Source organism: Sitodiplosis mosellana, unplaced genomic scaffold, assembly GCF_009176505.1.
Source record: "Sitodiplosis mosellana isolate CC-2019 unplaced genomic scaffold, AAFC_SMos_1.0 Smas_scaffold_2, whole genome shotgun sequence".
Classification (NCBI taxonomy): domain Eukaryota; kingdom Metazoa; phylum Arthropoda; class Insecta; order Diptera; family Cecidomyiidae; genus Sitodiplosis; species Sitodiplosis mosellana.
Genome location: NW_022595245.1, coordinates 127199 through 147297, shown reverse-complemented (window position 1 = coordinate 147297; position 20099 = coordinate 127199). Strand labels below are relative to the sequence as shown.

General features: G+C 38.2%; 1 protein-coding gene across 1 annotated transcript; it reads right to left on the bottom strand.

Annotated features, from left to right (window-relative positions):
• Nucleotides 1-1722: 1722 nt before the first annotated feature.
• LOC129564908 (hemocytin) lies at nt 1723-18915 on the bottom strand. Its single transcript, XM_055439162.1, has 20 exons — nt 18884-18915; nt 16862-17397; nt 16353-16685; nt 15872-16159; nt 15344-15631; nt 14579-15175; nt 14249-14505; nt 14003-14170; nt 13703-13868; nt 12720-13139; nt 11723-12427; nt 11356-11608; nt 10275-11197; nt 9868-10134; nt 8006-9603; nt 7628-7842; nt 7380-7504; nt 5433-7301; nt 2385-5300; nt 1723-2230 (listed from the first exon to the last, which is right to left on the bottom strand). Exons 1-20 carry the CDS (start codon nt 18913-18915, stop codon nt 1872-1874), a joined length of 12315 nt encoding a protein of 4104 aa, XP_055295137.1. The 3' UTR covers nt 1723-1871.
• Nucleotides 18916-20099: the final 1184 nt, after the last annotated feature.

Here is a 20099-nt window from a genome sequence, read left to right as displayed (position 1 = left end):
TTGGAATATTTCGCTGTAAGTTTATTGGTAGCAGATACCAAGCAATATCATACACTCCTTCACCAATGCAATGAAATCACTCTGTCACTTCGTTGCCGAGGTGACAAACTAATTATAACATTGAAACCACAACTGAAGTAGGCATCGGAATTTGTAAAATACCCATATAATTTCCATTTTTAATGAGCTAGAAATATTGATTGGATGACTATACGAAATGCGATTCTTTTGAGATATTGTAGTAAAAATACCGTATCAATTGTCAGCATTAAACTGCATAGAGATACCCAAACGAAAATCAGATAAGCACATATAATTTCACTAATCAAACCCGAAAAATTGTTAACGAATCTCTATGAATGAAACAATAATTAAATTCGTTTTTCTCATGAAAATTCACAATGAGTCACTCAACTCCTTTGCCTCTGCATGAATTTGTGCGATACCATTCAGCTTTTGCTTCAATTCGATTTATTTTTTGATGCTGAAATGCTTATGTTGCATTGCAATTTCATTTATTTCATGCAAGTTCTGTTCAAGATCAAATGTAAAATCACATGAAAATACGCAAAAACCAGATATGAAAATTAGAGTATAGGTCATTTCCATCCCTGCAGACAACACTGTAGACAATTGAATAAAAATGCCTGCCATATCCAGCCGGTGTTTTCCAATTGAAAGGAAACCTCAACATATGGGGAGAAAAATATTTATTCAAATGGAAAATTTATGCTGGATAAATTAAATGAAAGAAATCATTGGAGTGTCCAGATGAAACGTATCGATAAAAAGATGCAGCAATATTCGATACAATGAATATCGGAAGAATCACACAAATCATGATGTAATATGCCTTCCGTGCTAATGCTTCTATTTTTTCATTAGTTGCTTGGTAAATTTTTTTGACCACTTGATTTTCGCTCCCTATTTTTTTGTCAATAAAATAATAAAAATTATTAAATTGAAACGGAAAAGTAAATTTTATTTTCAGATTACGTTGGCCAAATCTAACTGACTCATCTTTTCCAAAACATATGATTAAATTGTATAAAACATTATTTAAAAGAATTTAAAGTTTACCGACATCGATCGATTTTAACACTTGCCGCTTTTTCACAAAATCTCATCAATATGCACAATCATGTGTAATTTGAATACAATTTTTATAATTATATTCACTGTGGTAGTTTAAAAAACATAGATTCCAAAGAGGAGATAAATCCTACTGCGACATTTGAGGCTGTGAGAATGAAAATGGCAATACAGGAATAAACATTCTGAAACGCATCAAGAAAAAAAATTCGCAAAAATGAATCATGAGTTCTGAATATGCAAAAGTGAAACATGAATTTACATGGGCAGCATAGGAGGTTCATGGCTCACTTTTGCGTATTCAGAATTCATGATTCACTTTTGCGAATTTTTTTTTTCTTGATGCGCTTCAGAATGTTTATTCCTGTATTGCCATTTTCATTCTCACAGCCTCATTTGTAAAATTATCGCCCAATTACTTCAAGTCGAATTGAAGTAGCAACAGCTGTACATTTTTCAAATGTCAATTTTGTTTCTATGCTATTTAATAAAGCATTGTTTCCTATCATACACAAACACCAATCAATTTTTTGTTGTGCAAAGTTACGTTTGATGTTTCTATTATTAATTTATTGTTTTTTTCTTTAATTTCATAGATTTCTGTTTTTTTTAAATGAAACACATTTTGCCTCATCTTCATATTGAGTATGACTTTAATTGTTTTCTGTTCACCAAAACATGTTATCGTAATACTCAAATTCTATATTATAATACTTTTCATTGATTTATTCATATGATCCATTTGAATGTGAACTTCACATTGTGAGGTAAATTTCTACTTAATAAACGACGGTTGATCGCAGAAAATCGAGTAAATGATCGTTGTGTTTATGTGATTCATCTTCTTCGCACGGTTGACATGAGCATGTTTTTGGCACAGAAATGGGAATGGTTTGTTTTGATCCATCGGTGCATTTCACTGGAACCTTGAGTTCTTCGTAGTTTGCAACTGAGCAACAAAGGCACTTTTTATCTTGTTTCAACGTGAGTCGATTGTATTTCGTTCCTGAATTACATGCGCCATGACATTCGGTGAATCCTCTTATGGGCTGAGTATTGACACACTTGCCATGTGAATCATTCACTTCGACCAAACCAAGCGTTTGTGAGTCGCTCAATGAAATCGGAAGACAGAGCTCTGAAATTGGATCAAATTAAATAATCAATGTTCGAAGTGTCTAATGAAATATATCTTTTTTAAATTAAATTAATTAAAAGGGATAAAAATTTCAAAATAAATTATGTACTACATGTATTTAAAAATGAAAAAAATGTGTTGAACCAAAACTTACTCTTATCTTCGATTTGTTTCTTGCATCGTTGGCAGCAATCTTCTAAATACCTCTGCTCTATCGGACAATCGCTGACATCGGGGCATGTTGACTGTGAACTGGACACGACCATTTGATTTCCAAGCAAAGTGCATTTGAAAGTGGTGCAATTGTCATTGCTGAACCACGTTGCGCCAACTTCGTATGTTTGATTGGCAAGTACGCATTTGTCTTGAACACACTCACCGCAGCAATTACCTTGTGGTACATTCAATTTAAATCCGATGGCACACTTTTTGAACGGACATATTTCTTTTTCTTCCGAAACGGTTGACAGTCCATTAGCACCATAAATGCATTTCTTTTTGATGCATGGTTTATCGGTTAGCCAAATTTCGCCCACTTTCTTTGCAATTGTTTTGCCGTTTAGCTCGAAAAGGCACAAATTCTTGGGTGGAGCACAAATGAATTCTTCGCAACATGGATCAGCGTGTGTTTGTTCCTTTTCAACGATTTCGTAAAATTGATGATCACATTTTACTGGTTTGGGTGGGCAAGTCGATTTATCACAGACTATTAGTTCTTTTGGACAACATCCTGTTGTTTCTTTGACCAATTTTTCGCCCGATCGAAGTGGACGATTTTGAGCTGGTTTGCACTCACTCAATGGCTTACATTCACAAACGTACGAAGTGCAATTGCTGCTGTCAATGATCAATTTAATGAATTGATCCGGAGCGCATTTTGGTTGAGGTTTGTCAAGACAAACAGCCGAAATTGTTTCAGGAACGCATTTAAACTGTGGACAACAATCATTTGCCGAAGCTTCGATCAATACTTCCTTGAAACCGACTTGACAAACCGCTCCACTGACAGCGCATTGTTTGTTAGTGCAATTGGCTTTGCCACTGACGGTACATTCACATTCGGTGCATTTGTCTGGTTGCCATTTATCGCCAACGAAATGATTGTTATCATCACACGGCAAACACTCTCTTTCGCTGACACATTTTCCATTTTGATTCAAAATCTTTCCGTGTTTACAGAAACAACCGTCGATTGGTTCGGCGCAATTTTCATTCAAAATCTTCGTTTTTTCCGACGTTGTTTTTCCTTTGACCATTTCGCACGTTTTATGACAGCTGCACGCTTTGTACTCCATGTCTGCGGGACATTCAAAGTTTTCGGCGCATGCACCTCTCTTCCCATCGACGCAAATTCCATTGCGAGAGCATTCACGACCATAAGCAGCCAAATGAGAACACGCACCTTTTTGGTTGGGTCCCGTTTTGCACATATCAAGTTGACACATTGACACATACTTCAAGGCGTTAACAATCAAATGGCATTGACCGAATGCAGTCTGATCGAGCAGTTGCAAACATGGATCACTGTCTGGCGGCAATGGAACGCATTCTTCATTGATTTTCGTTTCACTAACACATTTCTCTTTCAAATTCAACGCCGGTTCATCGGCCAACCATGTTTGTAGTATTTCATTCAAATCATTGGATTTCACTTTGTCCAACCGTTTTGGATTTGGTTTGAGATCATCGGTCGGGTCACCGTTGCAATTTCCACAAAGACCTTCAACGTTACTGCTGTACTTTACGCTTGGAATTTTAATCGAGAACGATAAATCGTCGAAAATTGCATTTACTTCAACCGAAGATTTCACCAAGTCAATGTTAACTCCTTTGCCTCTATCTTCGGTTATTGAAACCCATTCTTTTTTAAGCGGCAATGACGTCACCGCAATGCCGTCGACCAATGATTCTAACGAACCGGGTCTCTGTGCACTTCGTTGCAAGTGAATGATGTGTTGGCCGTATAAAATGTGCAACGATTGTGTGCAACTGTGTTCTTCATCGAAATTACCTCGAACATCTATGTCATATTCGAGGTTGTACGTTGGACATGGACCAAGCGATACATACACCTGGAATGTGTGTGCATTTGGTACTTGAATATCACGCGACAGCAAATATGTGCAATTTGCATCGAATGTAAAATTTTTGCGATCATAGGTGATGTACTGTGATCGACCGAATCCATCGCAAACGCAATCTTTGCACTCATTGACTGTTATACATTTTTCACCCTTTCGAACGGTTCCTTCTGGGCAATAACATCCGGAGAAGCATGTGCCGGGCAAGAACGGACAATTTTCTTTGCTGAGTGTATCGCAAGATGGTTCACAACGACGACGGTAACAGTCACGATGCACCAACGGAGCTGGACATGCAATAATGCAATCGTATTTCGAACGCCATGTATCAAAATGAATGTTTCCATCAGCTGCCATGCATTCGGTTACATAATTTTGCAAGAGTGAACATTTACAATTTTGTGCACCCTTGCCGGATTTGAGACATTCACATGCCGTTTCCAGGCATTTTGAGATGAAATGATCAGCATTGATTGCATGCGAACACGATTCGAATGCCCCGTCTTTGATTTTATTGCACATTTCCCAGGCAACATCTTGATCTTGCTGTGAACAGGCATGTGCTTCACATTTCAGTTTGGACGTCGGATCACGCCACCAACCATCACCGAAATCAACAGTCGATATTACTTGTGAACCATTTGGCAAACGCTTATCGTCATTTGGATACTCGTTGTAGTAACCACATAAACCATCCACAAGTGATTTGTATTTTGATGAAATGCCCACTTTTACATCACCATTCTCGTCTAGACGCACCCAGAACTCTTGTAAATGCGATACATACAGGATGGAATTGCCAACTTTTGATATCGTAAACAAATTCATTTGACTGTAAACGGATTTTTCAAGCTGATCAATCGTGTATTCGTAGTCATCAAGCTTGACTCTCGAATCGGTGTAGAGAATAACAACCAAATTGCACGATTTGTCGGTGATTGTTAGCTGATTTCGGCATGTGAATCCACCCGTTGAACAATTCTTTTGAACTGTGGAAAAAGATTAACAGAAAAATCAATTGAACAATTCACAACAACAAAATCAATGAAAAATTAACAACAAAAAAACGAGAAAAAAATTATTCTGAATTTGAGGGAAAAATTTGAGTTTAAAATACTCACTCGAAATGGTCGAATTATTCGATGATAGATCTCTTGCCAGAATATGATCGCAAAAGTCGTATTTGTATTCGACAGCATCGAAAGTGCTGAATGTTCGGCCGGTGATATTGCAAACGACATCTCTCTTTGGGATTAATTCGCATTTATATTTCGAACAGGCGGCTGCCAATGGTGTTTGTTCAAAAACTACCTCATAGCCGCTCGGGCAGCTCGGAGCTGGACAGACAAGTTGTTCTGTTTTTGTGATGCTGATTGCTCTTTCTGGGATGCAATCATATTCAACGCACGCAAATTCATCCTTTTTCTTGTTCTTTGCATCGCCTGGCAGCGGCAGTTTTGAATGTATTTCGGTATTATCTTCGCTTGATTCCTTGTAGATTCCATCGACTTCATTGGCTAATGGTAAGTTAGCGCTATTCAGCATGGCTGACGGTTTGCTCTTTGTCGATTTCGTAACTTTAACATAAAAACCAGGTGGACATTTTGGTTCTGGGCATGTTTTTATAATGGTCGTTTTTTCTTTCACCTTTTCAATGATTTGAGTCTGTGATTGCTGTTTGTACGAACAGTTAATTTCATCATCTGGACAATCCTGGATGCCATTACACCAAGCTGATTCAGCAATGCAAGCACCGCTGGTTTGGCATAGAATTTGGCCAGCTGGGCATGGTTCACAAAGACAGAGGCATGCTGTTGATTTGACACGGCGCAATCCCGTTCCACATGGTTTACACTCTTGTGATTTACACTGAGTAACACCACCCAAAACACAAGTACATTGCGAACAATCGTCCGATTCAAAATGAGCACCAACACCATAGGTAATGTGATGCACGATACACGGACACATGCTTCGAGCAACGCATTCGACTCCATTCCAAAATTCTTCCGTTTTGCACTTGCAAACGCCTTCAATCGCGCTCGATGCACTATCGACTCCCGGGCAAATGTTACACTGGACGTTAATTGGGACGAATTTGGTTGTTGTTTCCACTTCAACTGCTGGATATTCGTAAGCAACGAAGCATCCAACTGGTTCAATCTTCATTTCAATACAATCGTGCCATTTGGTTGGAATAATTTTGATTGCACGTGCTTTAATTGGGAATCGGAAATAGTTGGCTTTTTCTGTTATGCCGTCGAAATTGCCCAAGAATAGTTGTTCACCACTTCCGTCGGTATTCAACAGCTTATTCCAAACAACGAAATCTTGCGTGTAAAGAATATTGTAGACTGACACCCAACAATGATCGCCTCCTTTGGTTCTTACTCCAGTTATATTGCGCAATTGAAGGAAATCGAATAGAACGTACTCATTGGGTGAATCTATGTACGGTTGCCAACCGACTATGGACGACAATTTCAATGACTCTTTAGCGTATTGTTCTGGAACGCTCGTCTTGTGCGAACTCAATTTGATTTGATTTGGTCGTAAGGCTCCGCTAACAACACCAAGTGGATCATCACAAATTGGCTTCTCTTCGATTTGCTCGTGATGAGGTGGAATCGTGTTTTCTTCTTCAACCACTTTGTATGGCGAACAACCGAGGAGCTCAGCTCGAATCGCAATCGACCCATGCCAGGTCAATGGATAGATTCGGATCACTTTTGCTTCGATTGGAATTTTAAACATCGACTTCACCGGCGTGCGAGAATCAATTGGACCATTGAAAATTTGCGGTTTCGACGTCTCATCGACCAAATAGTGGAATGCTCGGCCTTCGTGGCTATGCAAAATCTTGAAACTGGTTACATATTGATCAAAGATTGGACTGCCTTGCATAATAATTCCGTACAGTGGGACAGGTTGCTCGAATCCAATTTGTAAGTACTGCATTTGATCGTTGATTTCCGGAGACCAACTACCACCTGAAGGAGAGAAAATAATCATTTTTAAGGTAGCGTCTCTTATTCAATAATTCAACTCTAATTACCAAAAGTACATACTTGATTCGGGCGTAGATTTTGAATTGAGACGTGAAAACTGTGGCTTGAATGATGATGTCAAATAGCTGCTCGCATTGAATGCACTGTCGGGAATTGGATTTTTGCCATTCACCAAAGGAATCAAACTGAAGCGAAAAAGAATACGAAAGAAGTAGAGGAAGCAGAAAAGCGATGAAAACAAGAATAAAAGGAGGAAAAAGAAGAAGGGAAGATATAATTGAACAGAATATTTCTTCTTAAAGCCTTACTTTTCTGGTGCACAATCAGCCGGTGGTGTGATTGTGTTGATTACAATTTGTGTGTCTTTTACAACAACCGAATCATGAATGATTTGACTCGTGATTGGTTTTTCAATTATATCGATTGTTTTTTCTTTGCGTTGACAAGTTTGCACATCACAAACGTAAACGTTATCAATGCATTGACAGATTTTGCAATCGGACTCCTTGTAAATTGATCCAGGCTGAAAATGATTTCATTATTTTGTTATTGAAAAAATCAATTTCTTTCGGTATATTAAGAGAGTTGTTCAGAATAAAGTCTATTTTTCGTTTTTTCTTTCTTCAAAAACAATTTTTCTGCGTAGACAATGAAAATCATTAAAAGTGTCTACCATCAAAACTAACCTTTACAACTTTTCCATCATCACTTCGGCAGGTACAGTCGGCCTTTTTCACGCAAAGTTTATCATCGCGCCAATAGTAGCCGGGTCCACAGTCAATGGCCGCAGCTTCTGGAACACATCCTTTTTCGCATGCATTCCAGCTTCCCGTGCACAATCCGCTCTGTTGCAAATATTTGTCATAGAAATGACAAGCTCTTCCGCATGGAACCGCGCATTCACTCCATATCTGACCAACGGGACATCTCTTTTCGAGTTTTTCTTTTGTAATAACCGAAATATCTTCGATGATTTCATTTTCCCATTCGCCGCCGCATTGAGGCTTAATCCGCTTCACACTGTCAATATGATCACAAATCATCGATTGTGGATTGAACATCATATCTTTGCCGCATGTTTTCTCAACAAATATCCAAACGCCAGATGTGTTCATTGTGCAATGATAGAAATCATGACAATTACCCGGTTTTTCAACATGCGGAATAGCTGGATCACAAATCGAACCATAAATTATTTTGTTGGTTTTCTTTTTCTTAATGATCGTTTTTTCAATCACTTTTTTAATTTCCGTGACCTTTTCAACTTGACGTTGCACTTGACCGCATTCGGGTTTGATGCGTTTCACACTGTCGATGTGATCACAAACCATTGCTTGTGGATTGAACATCATATCTTTGCCACAAGTCTTTTCCACAAACATCCAAACGCCCGAGGTGTTCATCGTACAGTGATAGAATTCATGACAACTTCCGGGTTTTTCCACATGCGGAATGGCTGGATTGCATATCGATCCATAAATCAAGGACGGTGTGGCGGTGGTCATTTCGATGATTTTCGATCGATAAATTGGTTGTGTATAGCGGTGTGTTGTGTGATCAGGTGAATCTAGTGTGAATATTTCAACATCATCGTTACAGTTGCAAAACACTCGAATTTCATAATCATGACAAGCGCCTTCACAAACCAATCCTTTTTCCAATGAACATTCCGCATCTTCGCCAATCACTTTTGGATGCAAATGCGAGTCTACGCTGCGACACTCTATTTGCGACATGTAATCAGCATCGCAAAAAGCGGAATTTTTGTAGTTTTTCAACATAAACGCGTTCGGCAGTGGTTCATTGTCATTGAATTTGGTGAGATTTTTCGACTTTTCACCCACGCTCATTCTTTCTTGATTGATCCACTCACTCCAACCGGACAAACATGTTGCCGACGCGTCCTGATTCATGGTGACAACTGGCACATGGAATGGTAAAATTGATGTTGCAGTGCATGGCATACCAATACACACTTCCTTGCCCTTGCTACAGCGACACGTTTGACAGTTATCACTCTTGATTATATCGCCTTCGAAATAATCAACACCATTCAGGCTCAAGCATACTGGCTTGCAAATCGATTTTGGAACGCAGTCGACATATGAATCATTCGCATAAATTTGACCAACGGGACATGGTTTGATGTGGCAACCTTCAACACAAGTATCTTCTGCACAAAGTTTCCAGTCTTTTCCTTGATCGAGCAAATTATCACAAGTTTCAACGCCACAAGCAGATATGCAGGGTTTGTATTCCGAACAATGTGGATCGCATTGCATTGCTGAAGATGCGAAAGGAAAAGGAGTAGAAATGGAATGAAAATTAAGCTTTGACTGAAAGTAATTATAGTTTTCTGTTTTTAACTAATAAGCATAAAAGATGAATAACACAAAAAACCATACACAGACGCTGACCTATAAATGTTGAATATGAAAATGGCATTTCGATTCTCAAATCGAAATAAAAAATGAGCTTCGAGAGAACAACAATTGATATCACAAACGTTCCAAATGAAAAAAAAATCGGGCGTTTAAAAGCTACTTACGGCAAAAATCGGGCGTCCTCCATCTGATTGGCACGCCTTTCATCGTGCAAATATGAGCGTAAGCTGCAATTGCTGTACAAAGACATTCACAATCGCCACCTTGGTCACAAGCACAAGAGTCGAATATGCATCTCTTCATGAATTTATCCACATCAACTTCAGAATGGCACTGTGCAAATACTGAACTTTTCAACACACCACACTTTTTCTCTGCCCAAATTTTCCTCTCCGGATGAACTGAACAAGCGTCGATTTGTTCGACTGGTTCTGTTGAAGGAAACAATTTTCGATGTTTAATTAATTTCAAAAATAATTCAAAATAAAATCGTAACAAATGAAACTTGCCAAGAATTGGTTACTGAATTTTCATTAATTTCGATATGAAAACGTGTTTTCAATCAACTTACGTGGGCAAAATTCTTCAAGTTTCCACGAGTTGCCAAACAAGATTGCGCTTGATTCCAATCCAGTTGATGGTGATTGAAAATCGTTGACAGCATCACCGTCAAAATTTCCGCACAAGCCCAATACACGTCCCTTCCATCTGCTAGTCAATTGAACATAAATTCGTGTTCCACGGTCCCATTTCAATTGAACTCCTAATCCCGGCACTTCGACAACAACAAAAACGCCAGCACGATGAATTTTCATGATTTTTTTCTTTCCTTTGTGAACCATTTCGTTTGTTTCGCGTCTGCTCAACAATGAACCGGGCACAGTTGCATCGGAATTCAGTGTTACCGATTCGGGTTGATTGCCCGACAGAGCAATAGTAACAGATTTGGAGCAAGTGACGCCTTGTGACCCACATAATACATTTTGAATGGTAACGGTGAATCCTTCGCCGGAATCAATGACACCCTTTGACAGCACATAACTGCAAGCGCCTTGGAAATCAAAGTCCTTTCCATCGTACGTTGTGAAATGTGAATCGCCGTAAGTTGTGCATGTGGCTGGGCAAATTCGATCGGTGCAAACCCAATTACCGCTTTCACAAACACAAATATTACAATCACTTTTGATTTTATCTCCATCACTATAGCTTTTGCTTCCATGGTGACATGAACAATTCACCGGTAAAACGCATTTATTCAACGCAACATCTAAAACGTATCCTTTTTTGCAAACACAACCCGGTCGACATTCGATAGATGTTTTTGCCACGTAACCATTCATATTTTTACACGTTTTTGGTTCAGTCGGTTGACACGTTGTGAACTCTTCATTTTTGTCGAGCAAACATTGGTTTCGAATGTCAGCGGCTGGTGGATATCTGTCTTTGTCGCTATCACTCGCTTCCGTGCATTGCCATTCAGCTCCGGCACAAGTGCTGAAAAGTGAATCAATGACAACATAGTAGCAGTAGCATTGATTGAAGAGGAGGTAGTGAGTATGAATTAAAGTGATAAATGGTGAAGATGAGAAAAGTTTTCTAATATTAATAACCACAAATTAAAAGAAAGTTTTCTTGTAAAAATCAAGTTTTACCATAAATCCAAATGTTTTGTTCCCGGTCGAACTTCTTTGTATCCAGCATTGAAAGTGAGTCCCTTATAGGCGCACGGGCACATTGTAATTGGAATGCATTCGTTGTTTTCATCGAGCGCTTGTCCTTCAGGGCATCGACATCCTTCAACACATTTTGTGCGACAAGTTTTCGGTATTGATTCCATATCGGCACAGCTGCGATAACACCGATCCGAGCATTCTTCGTAAACTTGACCGGCAGGGCATTTAATTGCTGTAAAATTAGGCGAATAAAGTGTGAGTTAAGTGTTTAAAAATAGACTGATTTTAATTACAAATTTATTTTAACTTTGGCAAAGTCTTATTTTAAACCTAATCAACGACCTACCGCATTCTTGAATGGAGTGCCTCCAGTGAATGATGCTACCCTGTTGACTGCACTCGTTGGCGTAGGCCGAGAAAATTGAGCACATACATGATGCCGTATCACCTTTGCAAGCGCACATATCGTACATACAATCTTCGTAGTAGAGTTCAGGATCGACGTACCAATGGCATTCTTCGAATACTTTACTCTTCAACTTGGCACAAACTTCCAGCGCTCTTTGCTTATTCTCCATATTTGATTGACACGGATGCGGAATATTCACATCGTCATTAACAAAATCACAACTTTCCGTTGTACGCCATTTGTTTGCAAATGAGGCGACTGACGATTCAATATCACCTTCCGGTGTGAGGAAATCATTTTGTTGATTCGCATCAAACGTACCGCAAAGACCTTTTGTTTTACCACGATACGATGGCGGAGCATCGATATACACGCGAGTCATTCCATCCCACCACAACTTCAATCCATCACGGAATGCTACCAATAACATTGTCGAACTGGCAAATCGGATTCGCATGAACCCCTCGAAAATCTTTAATGGAACTTTCGTAATTTCAATACCATCGATTTGAATTAATCGACCTTGCTTCAGCAGTATCGTAGCCGTTTGATTTTCATGCTTCACCTTGATGGATATGGATTTTGTACACGATGGCATATCAACACCTACCGGACCGAAGTTCATCGACTCCGATATACTACCTGGAATTTTGATTTAAATATAAATTGCCTTGAATCAAACGAAACCCACATTCGGTTGATAATAAATTGCATGTTTGCTATGGGAATGAATTATAATTGTTTGATTTGGAATACTGCGCATTCATATCTATGAATAGGCAACCTTTTCAATTCAACGGAATTCAATTTTTGAATTATTCATAGATACAATTTGAATCGGATCAAAATGTATCCATTCTTATCGTGTAGACTTTTTTTTTGCGAAAATTCAATGCATTTGGATGGAATCATTGATAAACATAGAAATACCCACCCGGACAAGCAACATTTTCAGCAGCTATCTCCAGGTCATCGTTCGTTTTTAACAGATAGTATGAGCACTTGCCCATGAAATCAAAATGTTTCCCGTCAAATGTTTGGTAGTGTGGATCTCCTATGGCCCCACAACGCGCTCCGCATGATAAATCTGAACATTTCCATACCCCTTTTTCACATTTACATGTGTTACAATCCTTTTTAATCTCTTTGCCCGCTTTGAACGTCTTGCCACGCAACGTACAAGGACATTCTTCAACACGAATACATTTTCCATCATGCTGGATCGTTCCATCGGGACAGAAACATCCTTCGTTACAAACTGCTGTTGATATTTCATTCTCAACCGCACCTCCGCAAGATTTTTCATACATCGGAGCACATGCCTTATACACTCGACCATTGTCACAAGATAATGCTGGAATTGAAGAAAAAAAAACATAGAAAGTTCAATGGACAGCATCAAATGTGATAAAGCTAAAATACTTATTTAATCCTCTAATGCATTAATTTTTCCCAGGGCTGGGAGTATTGGTACTTGGTTGATTTTTGGCCATAGATAATTAAAAAAATATTCATAATCCTGGATTCCTCATGGTTTAGTCAGGAAATGCGATTGACATAAATCAGAGAACAATCAAATTCATTGTTTAAAAGTCTCAAAAATGTGTCTAATTTCGAAAGGGAATAATTTATTTTATCAAATTTTCGCACATTCTTGTTTATAACTTTACAATCACACTACATAGACAAATATTGCCAAAGACAAAAATGAAGAGAAATTGACCAATAAAAATTCCTTTTGAAGCAATTTGAGCCGATGTACGGTTTACGTTCTACAGGCGTTCAAATGTTGCCCGTCTGGAGGCGGTTGTATGCATAAGAGAGTTAAATAAACTTTTTTTTTATAACTTTGTCTTAAGAAAATAATGAAAAAAACATTTTTCTCATAAAAAAATTGAAATAAGTAGAAGAACGTACGACATAACTCCATATCTCGCCAGTCTGCCTTCAAATTAATGCCTTGGAAAAGACATTCTTTGGCAAATACAGTGAGCCCATTGCATGCACACTCGTTGCGATTTTCATATTTGCAATAGCAATAGTCTGAAATGCATGCTTCCAAAATCGCCTCTTTTTTCAAGCTCTTCAATGGAAATGGAAAAGAAAAAGTGTGGGAGGAGAAAATGAAAAAAAAAACGAAAAATAAAGAAAATAAAAATGAGCAAATAACATTTATCATTTTTTATCAATACAACAAAAATAAAGAAAATGTCTTACCGCCAAGCAATCGTTGAATTTTTCATTGGTCAGCAATTTGTTGCAAATTTCCTTAGCTGCTGTTTTAATATCATCGGAGCAGGTAAGTTCAATTTCTTGATCGTTAGCGACTTCATTCTCGCAGACTGAGTTTGGTGTTTGCCAAGCATCAACAAATGTCGCGGTGGTCTAGTCATGGGAAATATGATTAGAAATGACAATAATTGATATTATGAACAAAATTTTAATCAATTATTATCGTCATACTTTGTGAACGGATCCATCCTTGGAAGTAAAATCATTCATGGGGTCTTGATCCAGAGTGCCGCATAGACCAACTGTACGATTGAATAATGCGGCTGTAGTTTCAATGTTAATCAGTCGTTGTGCGTCCCAATTGATGGTCAATCCAATTAGTTCCAAGTTGATTTTGTATGTGAGGCCAACTTTGGTGATGCGAAGACCCATTATTTGCATTGGAATCGCCATTTCTCTGTCTTCTTTGAACAGAATTACCGAACCGTCTACAAAGAGAAAACAAGAAGAACAAACATTACTTCGCGTGCAAACTTTTCACAAATTCAATTATGCACATACTAATGCTTTCCAAAATGTATTTCGTATTCGACATCATTATTTCGAGAGCATGTGGACAGGATTGTTGATGTGTGTTCGAACAGGCTCTCAGCACAATGCCGAATGTACCATCGATTTTATCTTGGATCAACGTGTGTGAACAGCGCAAACTGTGAGTGTATATCAATCCGTCGAATGTTTTCACTTTGTTGCCATTCCATGTAGTGCAGGTGGCTGGTTTTGGCACACGATGTTTTACCGTCAATCCACTTGATATGTACAGCGAATAAACACCAATTGCTGGCATTCCGTTGAATCCTTCGCTTCCACCGTCTTCATCTTCGTATTCGTACTCGTATTCATCGTCTCCATAAGCTTCTTTGCCTTTCTTCGTTTTTCGCCCTTTTTTCACGATTATCGTCTTCGTTTTGATTATTTTCTCATAGCTACCACTATCTTCGCCTTCATCTTCCACCTCGAAACTCTTATGGCCCTTCTTACGGATCTTTTTCACTCGTCGCGTTCCCCCACTAACACTGCCACCTATGATTGTTGTTCGATTTAACGTTGCAAACGATTGAGACAGTTCATTGCCACGAACTATTTCCATGTCAGCACCTGCATTTTTTCCATATCACAAAGAGAGTTTAGAGAGAAAAAAGAAGTCGAATGCTAGCGAGAATATTCTAAATGAATTAAGTTTCCCTTTGAGAAATCTTGTTTCTTCACAATATAATCAATAGACTTCGGAGTAAAAAAAACGTGGCTCAAGAGAAAAAAACTCACTGTAATTGCATCGCGGAACGGTTGACGGCATGAAGTATCCCTTTTCATATTCGCAAACATATTCAGCGGCTGGTGGGCTGGAGAATGCAACACCTTCCGGACATGACAGCTTACAACGAAGTGCATTATTATCGCCCGAGCAACTGTACGCACCGTTAAAATCAATCTTCTTTGGAGCGCATACATCAACATTGAACTGACATTGTTTACCGCGGAACTCTTTGGCACATTGACAAACGTTGTACGACAAACACTTCCCACCGTTTAAACACGGTGGTGTACACGTGGCTGCAATGCGAGATTGAAAGAAAGAATGAGCAATGAGCATGCGACTACAAGAATGAACCTAAAAACTATGAATAAAGGCAAAAGAGTCATTAAATAGAAAAGCCTTTCCACATAGATGTGATATTGTATGTATACAAAACTCTCAACTCTTTCTTTTCATCATGAAAAAAGTCATTAACCAAAACTTGGAGTCGTAAATTTTTTTTTTCAATTTTCTAAGAGTATTCAAACAAATCTTACGTTGACAATCTGGAATGAAGCTTTGATCCGATCGCGATGGTGCCCATTCGCCGTCTTTGCAAATCATATTCGTAATTGATGTTCCATCGGGGAATGTATAACCCTTAGCGCAAGTAATTGTGCAACTCGTTGAGCTGCAAACCAATCTTGAATTATGTGGAACGACCGGTTTTGTCAAACACAACTTCTTCTCGTGTTCACAATATGGTCCGACAAAATTTTCGGCGCATGAACAAGTTCCAGGCTCAATGCAAATGCCATTATTTTTACAAGGAGGCATACAGATGGCTACAAATACATAATATAGTTTAGAAGAAAATTTAAATTGAATGATGTTGATACAGCGATCGATTGATTCAATAATAATGGTATTAGTTTTATCCAAAGAAAACGTTTCTCTTTGAAGAAAATCCAAATGTGAAGTTTGTAATTAAATTCAAAAACTTAATTCCACTTTCAATCAAAACTATGGTGCACTCACGTTCGCAAGCAAGTTTATCAGTCCATTCAAGATTTTCTATGGCCCATTTGCCGTCGTTACAGTAGACTTTGGCTTTCGTTTCACCATTCGGTAATTGATAGTTGTTCAAACATTGAACGACGCAAGTTTTCGTAACGAGCGAACACTTTGTGGATGCATTCAGTATGGTCTTCGGTTTATTTGTGCACACTTTCTCGACGGCTTCAACCAACGGAATGGCAGTCTGTTGATATCCTGAGTGGCCATAGCCAGATGGAACGGCAGTTGATTGATATCCTGAGTGGCCATAACCATATTGATTGAATGGTATCGATGTAGGTTGGTATCTACGTGCTGTTGAAACAAAAAATATTCATGATGTCGACTGAAACTATGTATCAAGGCAAAATTTCATTTGTGAAAAGTGTAAAAAGTATTAGAAAGCTCTTTAATCTGTCTTTTTATCCCGGAAAAATCATGGTTAATAATTCATGTAAATGAACTTTCAATCAAAACTCTATTGTACTAACGTTTGCAAGCAAGATTATCAGCCAAATTGAGATTTTCCAAGGCCCATTCACCGTTGTTACAGTACAATTTGCCTGTTGATTCGCCATTCGACAATTGATAGTTGTCCAAACATTGAACGATACAAGTTTTTCTAACAATCGAACACTTTGTGGATGCCTTCGCTATGGACGGCGTTATATTTTGACAGATTTTCTCACTGACTCTGGCCAATGGAACAGCGGTCGTTGCGTATCCTGATTGACCATAACCAGATTGATCAAATGGTGCCAATGGAGGCGGTTGGCCATTTGCCGAACTCGAACTCCAACTCGAACTGCTCGAATATGATGCCGCTTGAGATGGATTATTGAATCCATAACCAGTGCCTGAACTACTCGAACTGAAACTACTAGCAGCAGAGCTGGATGATGATTGACGTCCAAACGATGGGAAATTGAAATTTCCGAATCCTGTACCGGTTTGATAAGCATGCTTTTTAATAAAAACGTCGTGAACTTCTTCACCACCATAATCTTCCTTACCAAAATCATTTTGACTGCGGAAGAAAGAAAAAAAAATTCGGAAATTTAATTTATTCCCACAGTGAAAATATGATAATTTCGCATATTAATTTATGTACTACGATTATGAATATACAAGAATTCCCACGCGCTAATTCTTGCGGCTAACTTTTAAATTTTATCAAGGGCGAATGATAGTGAACTCAGTCAAGTGTAAGTATATCGCGGCAGTCGTTGCGTCTGTACATAAACTTTGATAAATCATTTCCAGTGCTCGAATGGATATCAAACGAATTGGCCCAAGGCCTTGGTAACTGGGTTACTGGTGAGTTATTTTTACTTTTACTCTATCCCACGAACGAAAAAAAACGCCAATTCCAGAGTTGCCTATCGCAATGCAACGCGTGTTGCGAATTTTTTTTATCCTCTTTTTGTGATCGTAGATAGAAGCAGAGAACCGGATTTTATAAAAAAGGAATTAATTTTTTTCCGTCCGATTACAAATTGTCCAATTTATTTCTCCATGGTGCTATGGAGTAAATCCGCACTCTTTTTTCCACCGAGTCTTCCCACAAACTGCGCATTAACATCGAAAATGGAAAATATCAAAGCAATCGAAGCTAAATTCAATCGGATTTACATAGCTGTAAGTAGCTACTCGTCGATTGAGCGGGTGTATTTTATTGAGAGACTGTTTATTAATCAGCGCAGAAATCGAATTACAGCTGGTTTTGAAGAAACGAAGTCGTTCGTAGCGAGAAAAGTTACGGTATATTCAAAAAGTTCCATCGATTTCATTCATTGAGATATCTACTTTTACCCTTTTTTTGTTATCCTCTTTCAAATGGCATTTACATTCGATCTTAAGGCAATTAAATCGAATAAAATGGATTTCAAGATTTATTTCTATTTCTGCACGTTTCCGTTGGTAGACAAAATAACGAATAGACTACATCGTAATAAATGTTCGTGTCTAAACTTTGCGTTCAAATCGAATTATCGACGATGAAAAGTTTGAGAGATGAGCCAAAAAGAAGCACCACATTGTATCACTTCGGTTTGAGACAAAAATTCGTTACGCTACTTTTGCTTCTTCTCAGTTACTTTTCTGAACTGGTTCTGGATTTTCTCCTATTCACTAATTATTTGCGGAACAATTCTACGCACGAATTGAATCCGACTTTTGGGAAAATCCAATAAAATTACTTACTATCCTTCGGTATCGTCTACTTGAGACGTATCACACCAAATGATGCGTACACAAAACAAAATCACAACAAACTTGGAAAACATCTTTTTCCACATTTATTTTCGTATAATTGCTAAGAGTCTTGCTGAAATCAAATTGGCACTTTCACACAAGTATGAGCTTTTCTGTTGCAATGACTTTAACAACAGTTGTCAGCACACATTTTTCTCATCATTTGCACAAGTCTTGAAATTGAATAACACACTGAGGAAAAAAACACACAACTTCTTTCATCCACTTTTTTTCCCGTCACTTTTGCGGACTGAACTCACTTGAAATTATAATTAAAACTGATGCTCTCCATAGTGATTCAGTCGCTTTTATAGTACCCGAAAACTCGATGCCATTTAACTTTTATCACAGGATTGAACAGAAAAGAAAAAAATATGTTGAGATGAAGTTTTTGCTTATTGTGAATTAGCAAAAGATGATAAGCTGAAGCGTGTGACAGTTTTTATCTTGAAGAGAATTCATGGAATGCCCAACGCAAAAAAAACGGAAGTGAGCCATACTACGCTATACATTTGCTGGATAAACCAGCATCGTAATTTTTATTTTCGCCCATTTTTTCGCAATTAAACGTGTTATATTATTCGTGCGATGCTCTTATCAAACTCAAAAAACGTGGGTATTTTTCACATACTCACTCTATGTAATTCTCTGAGACTCGGTGAAGGCATAAGTATTTTGATGAGACGGAGACTGTTTTTCTCTCTCTCTTAGGTCAGTTCTACTTTTATTTTCAATGATCAACGACCAATTCTCGCCCATTTTTATCACATTCAACCTCGAACCACGTCTATTTAAAGCCCTTGCATCCGAAGATACTTAATTCCCGAGAAATATACGAACGCTTGCATTTGATATAATTAGAGTACTCCAATTACTATTGCGTACGTACACAATGGTCAATGACATTGGTAAATGAACACAATGTGAATGCCGTTGAGAAAATATGGATTTACACTTGGAAATTCCAATGTCGGTTTCCTTGTCTTTTTCGATTCCAGATAAAATTACGACAAACATTAGAGCAGCCTTTATTCAAATTCAAAAATAAAACAACAGTAAAAACTATTCGTCACACTCTACCCGGTTGGAAAATAAACGGATAAAGGAATTCCAAAAATCATCGGGTTTCAGTTGATTTGAGGGACATGATTTCTATCGTCAAAACAGTACGTACTTTTAATATACAACGCAAATGACATGGAAAAGCTAATCAGCTCACGCATAAGCAGACAGCGTAATACTTCAATTTATGGAATTAAGTCATTGGGATTTATTATCACGCAACTGATCCTAATGCTAGATAAAGTCCTCATTTAATCGAATAGCATTCTTGCTGATGATTTCGTCGGTAAATTGGCCGTGTAATCGAGATTCACCACAATTGAAGTCATTTTTTATTACAGCTATCTCTATATCAAATCATAAGCACTCGCTGCTGAAGAGTTAGGACGAGTGCCAGCCATAATAAAATAAAAA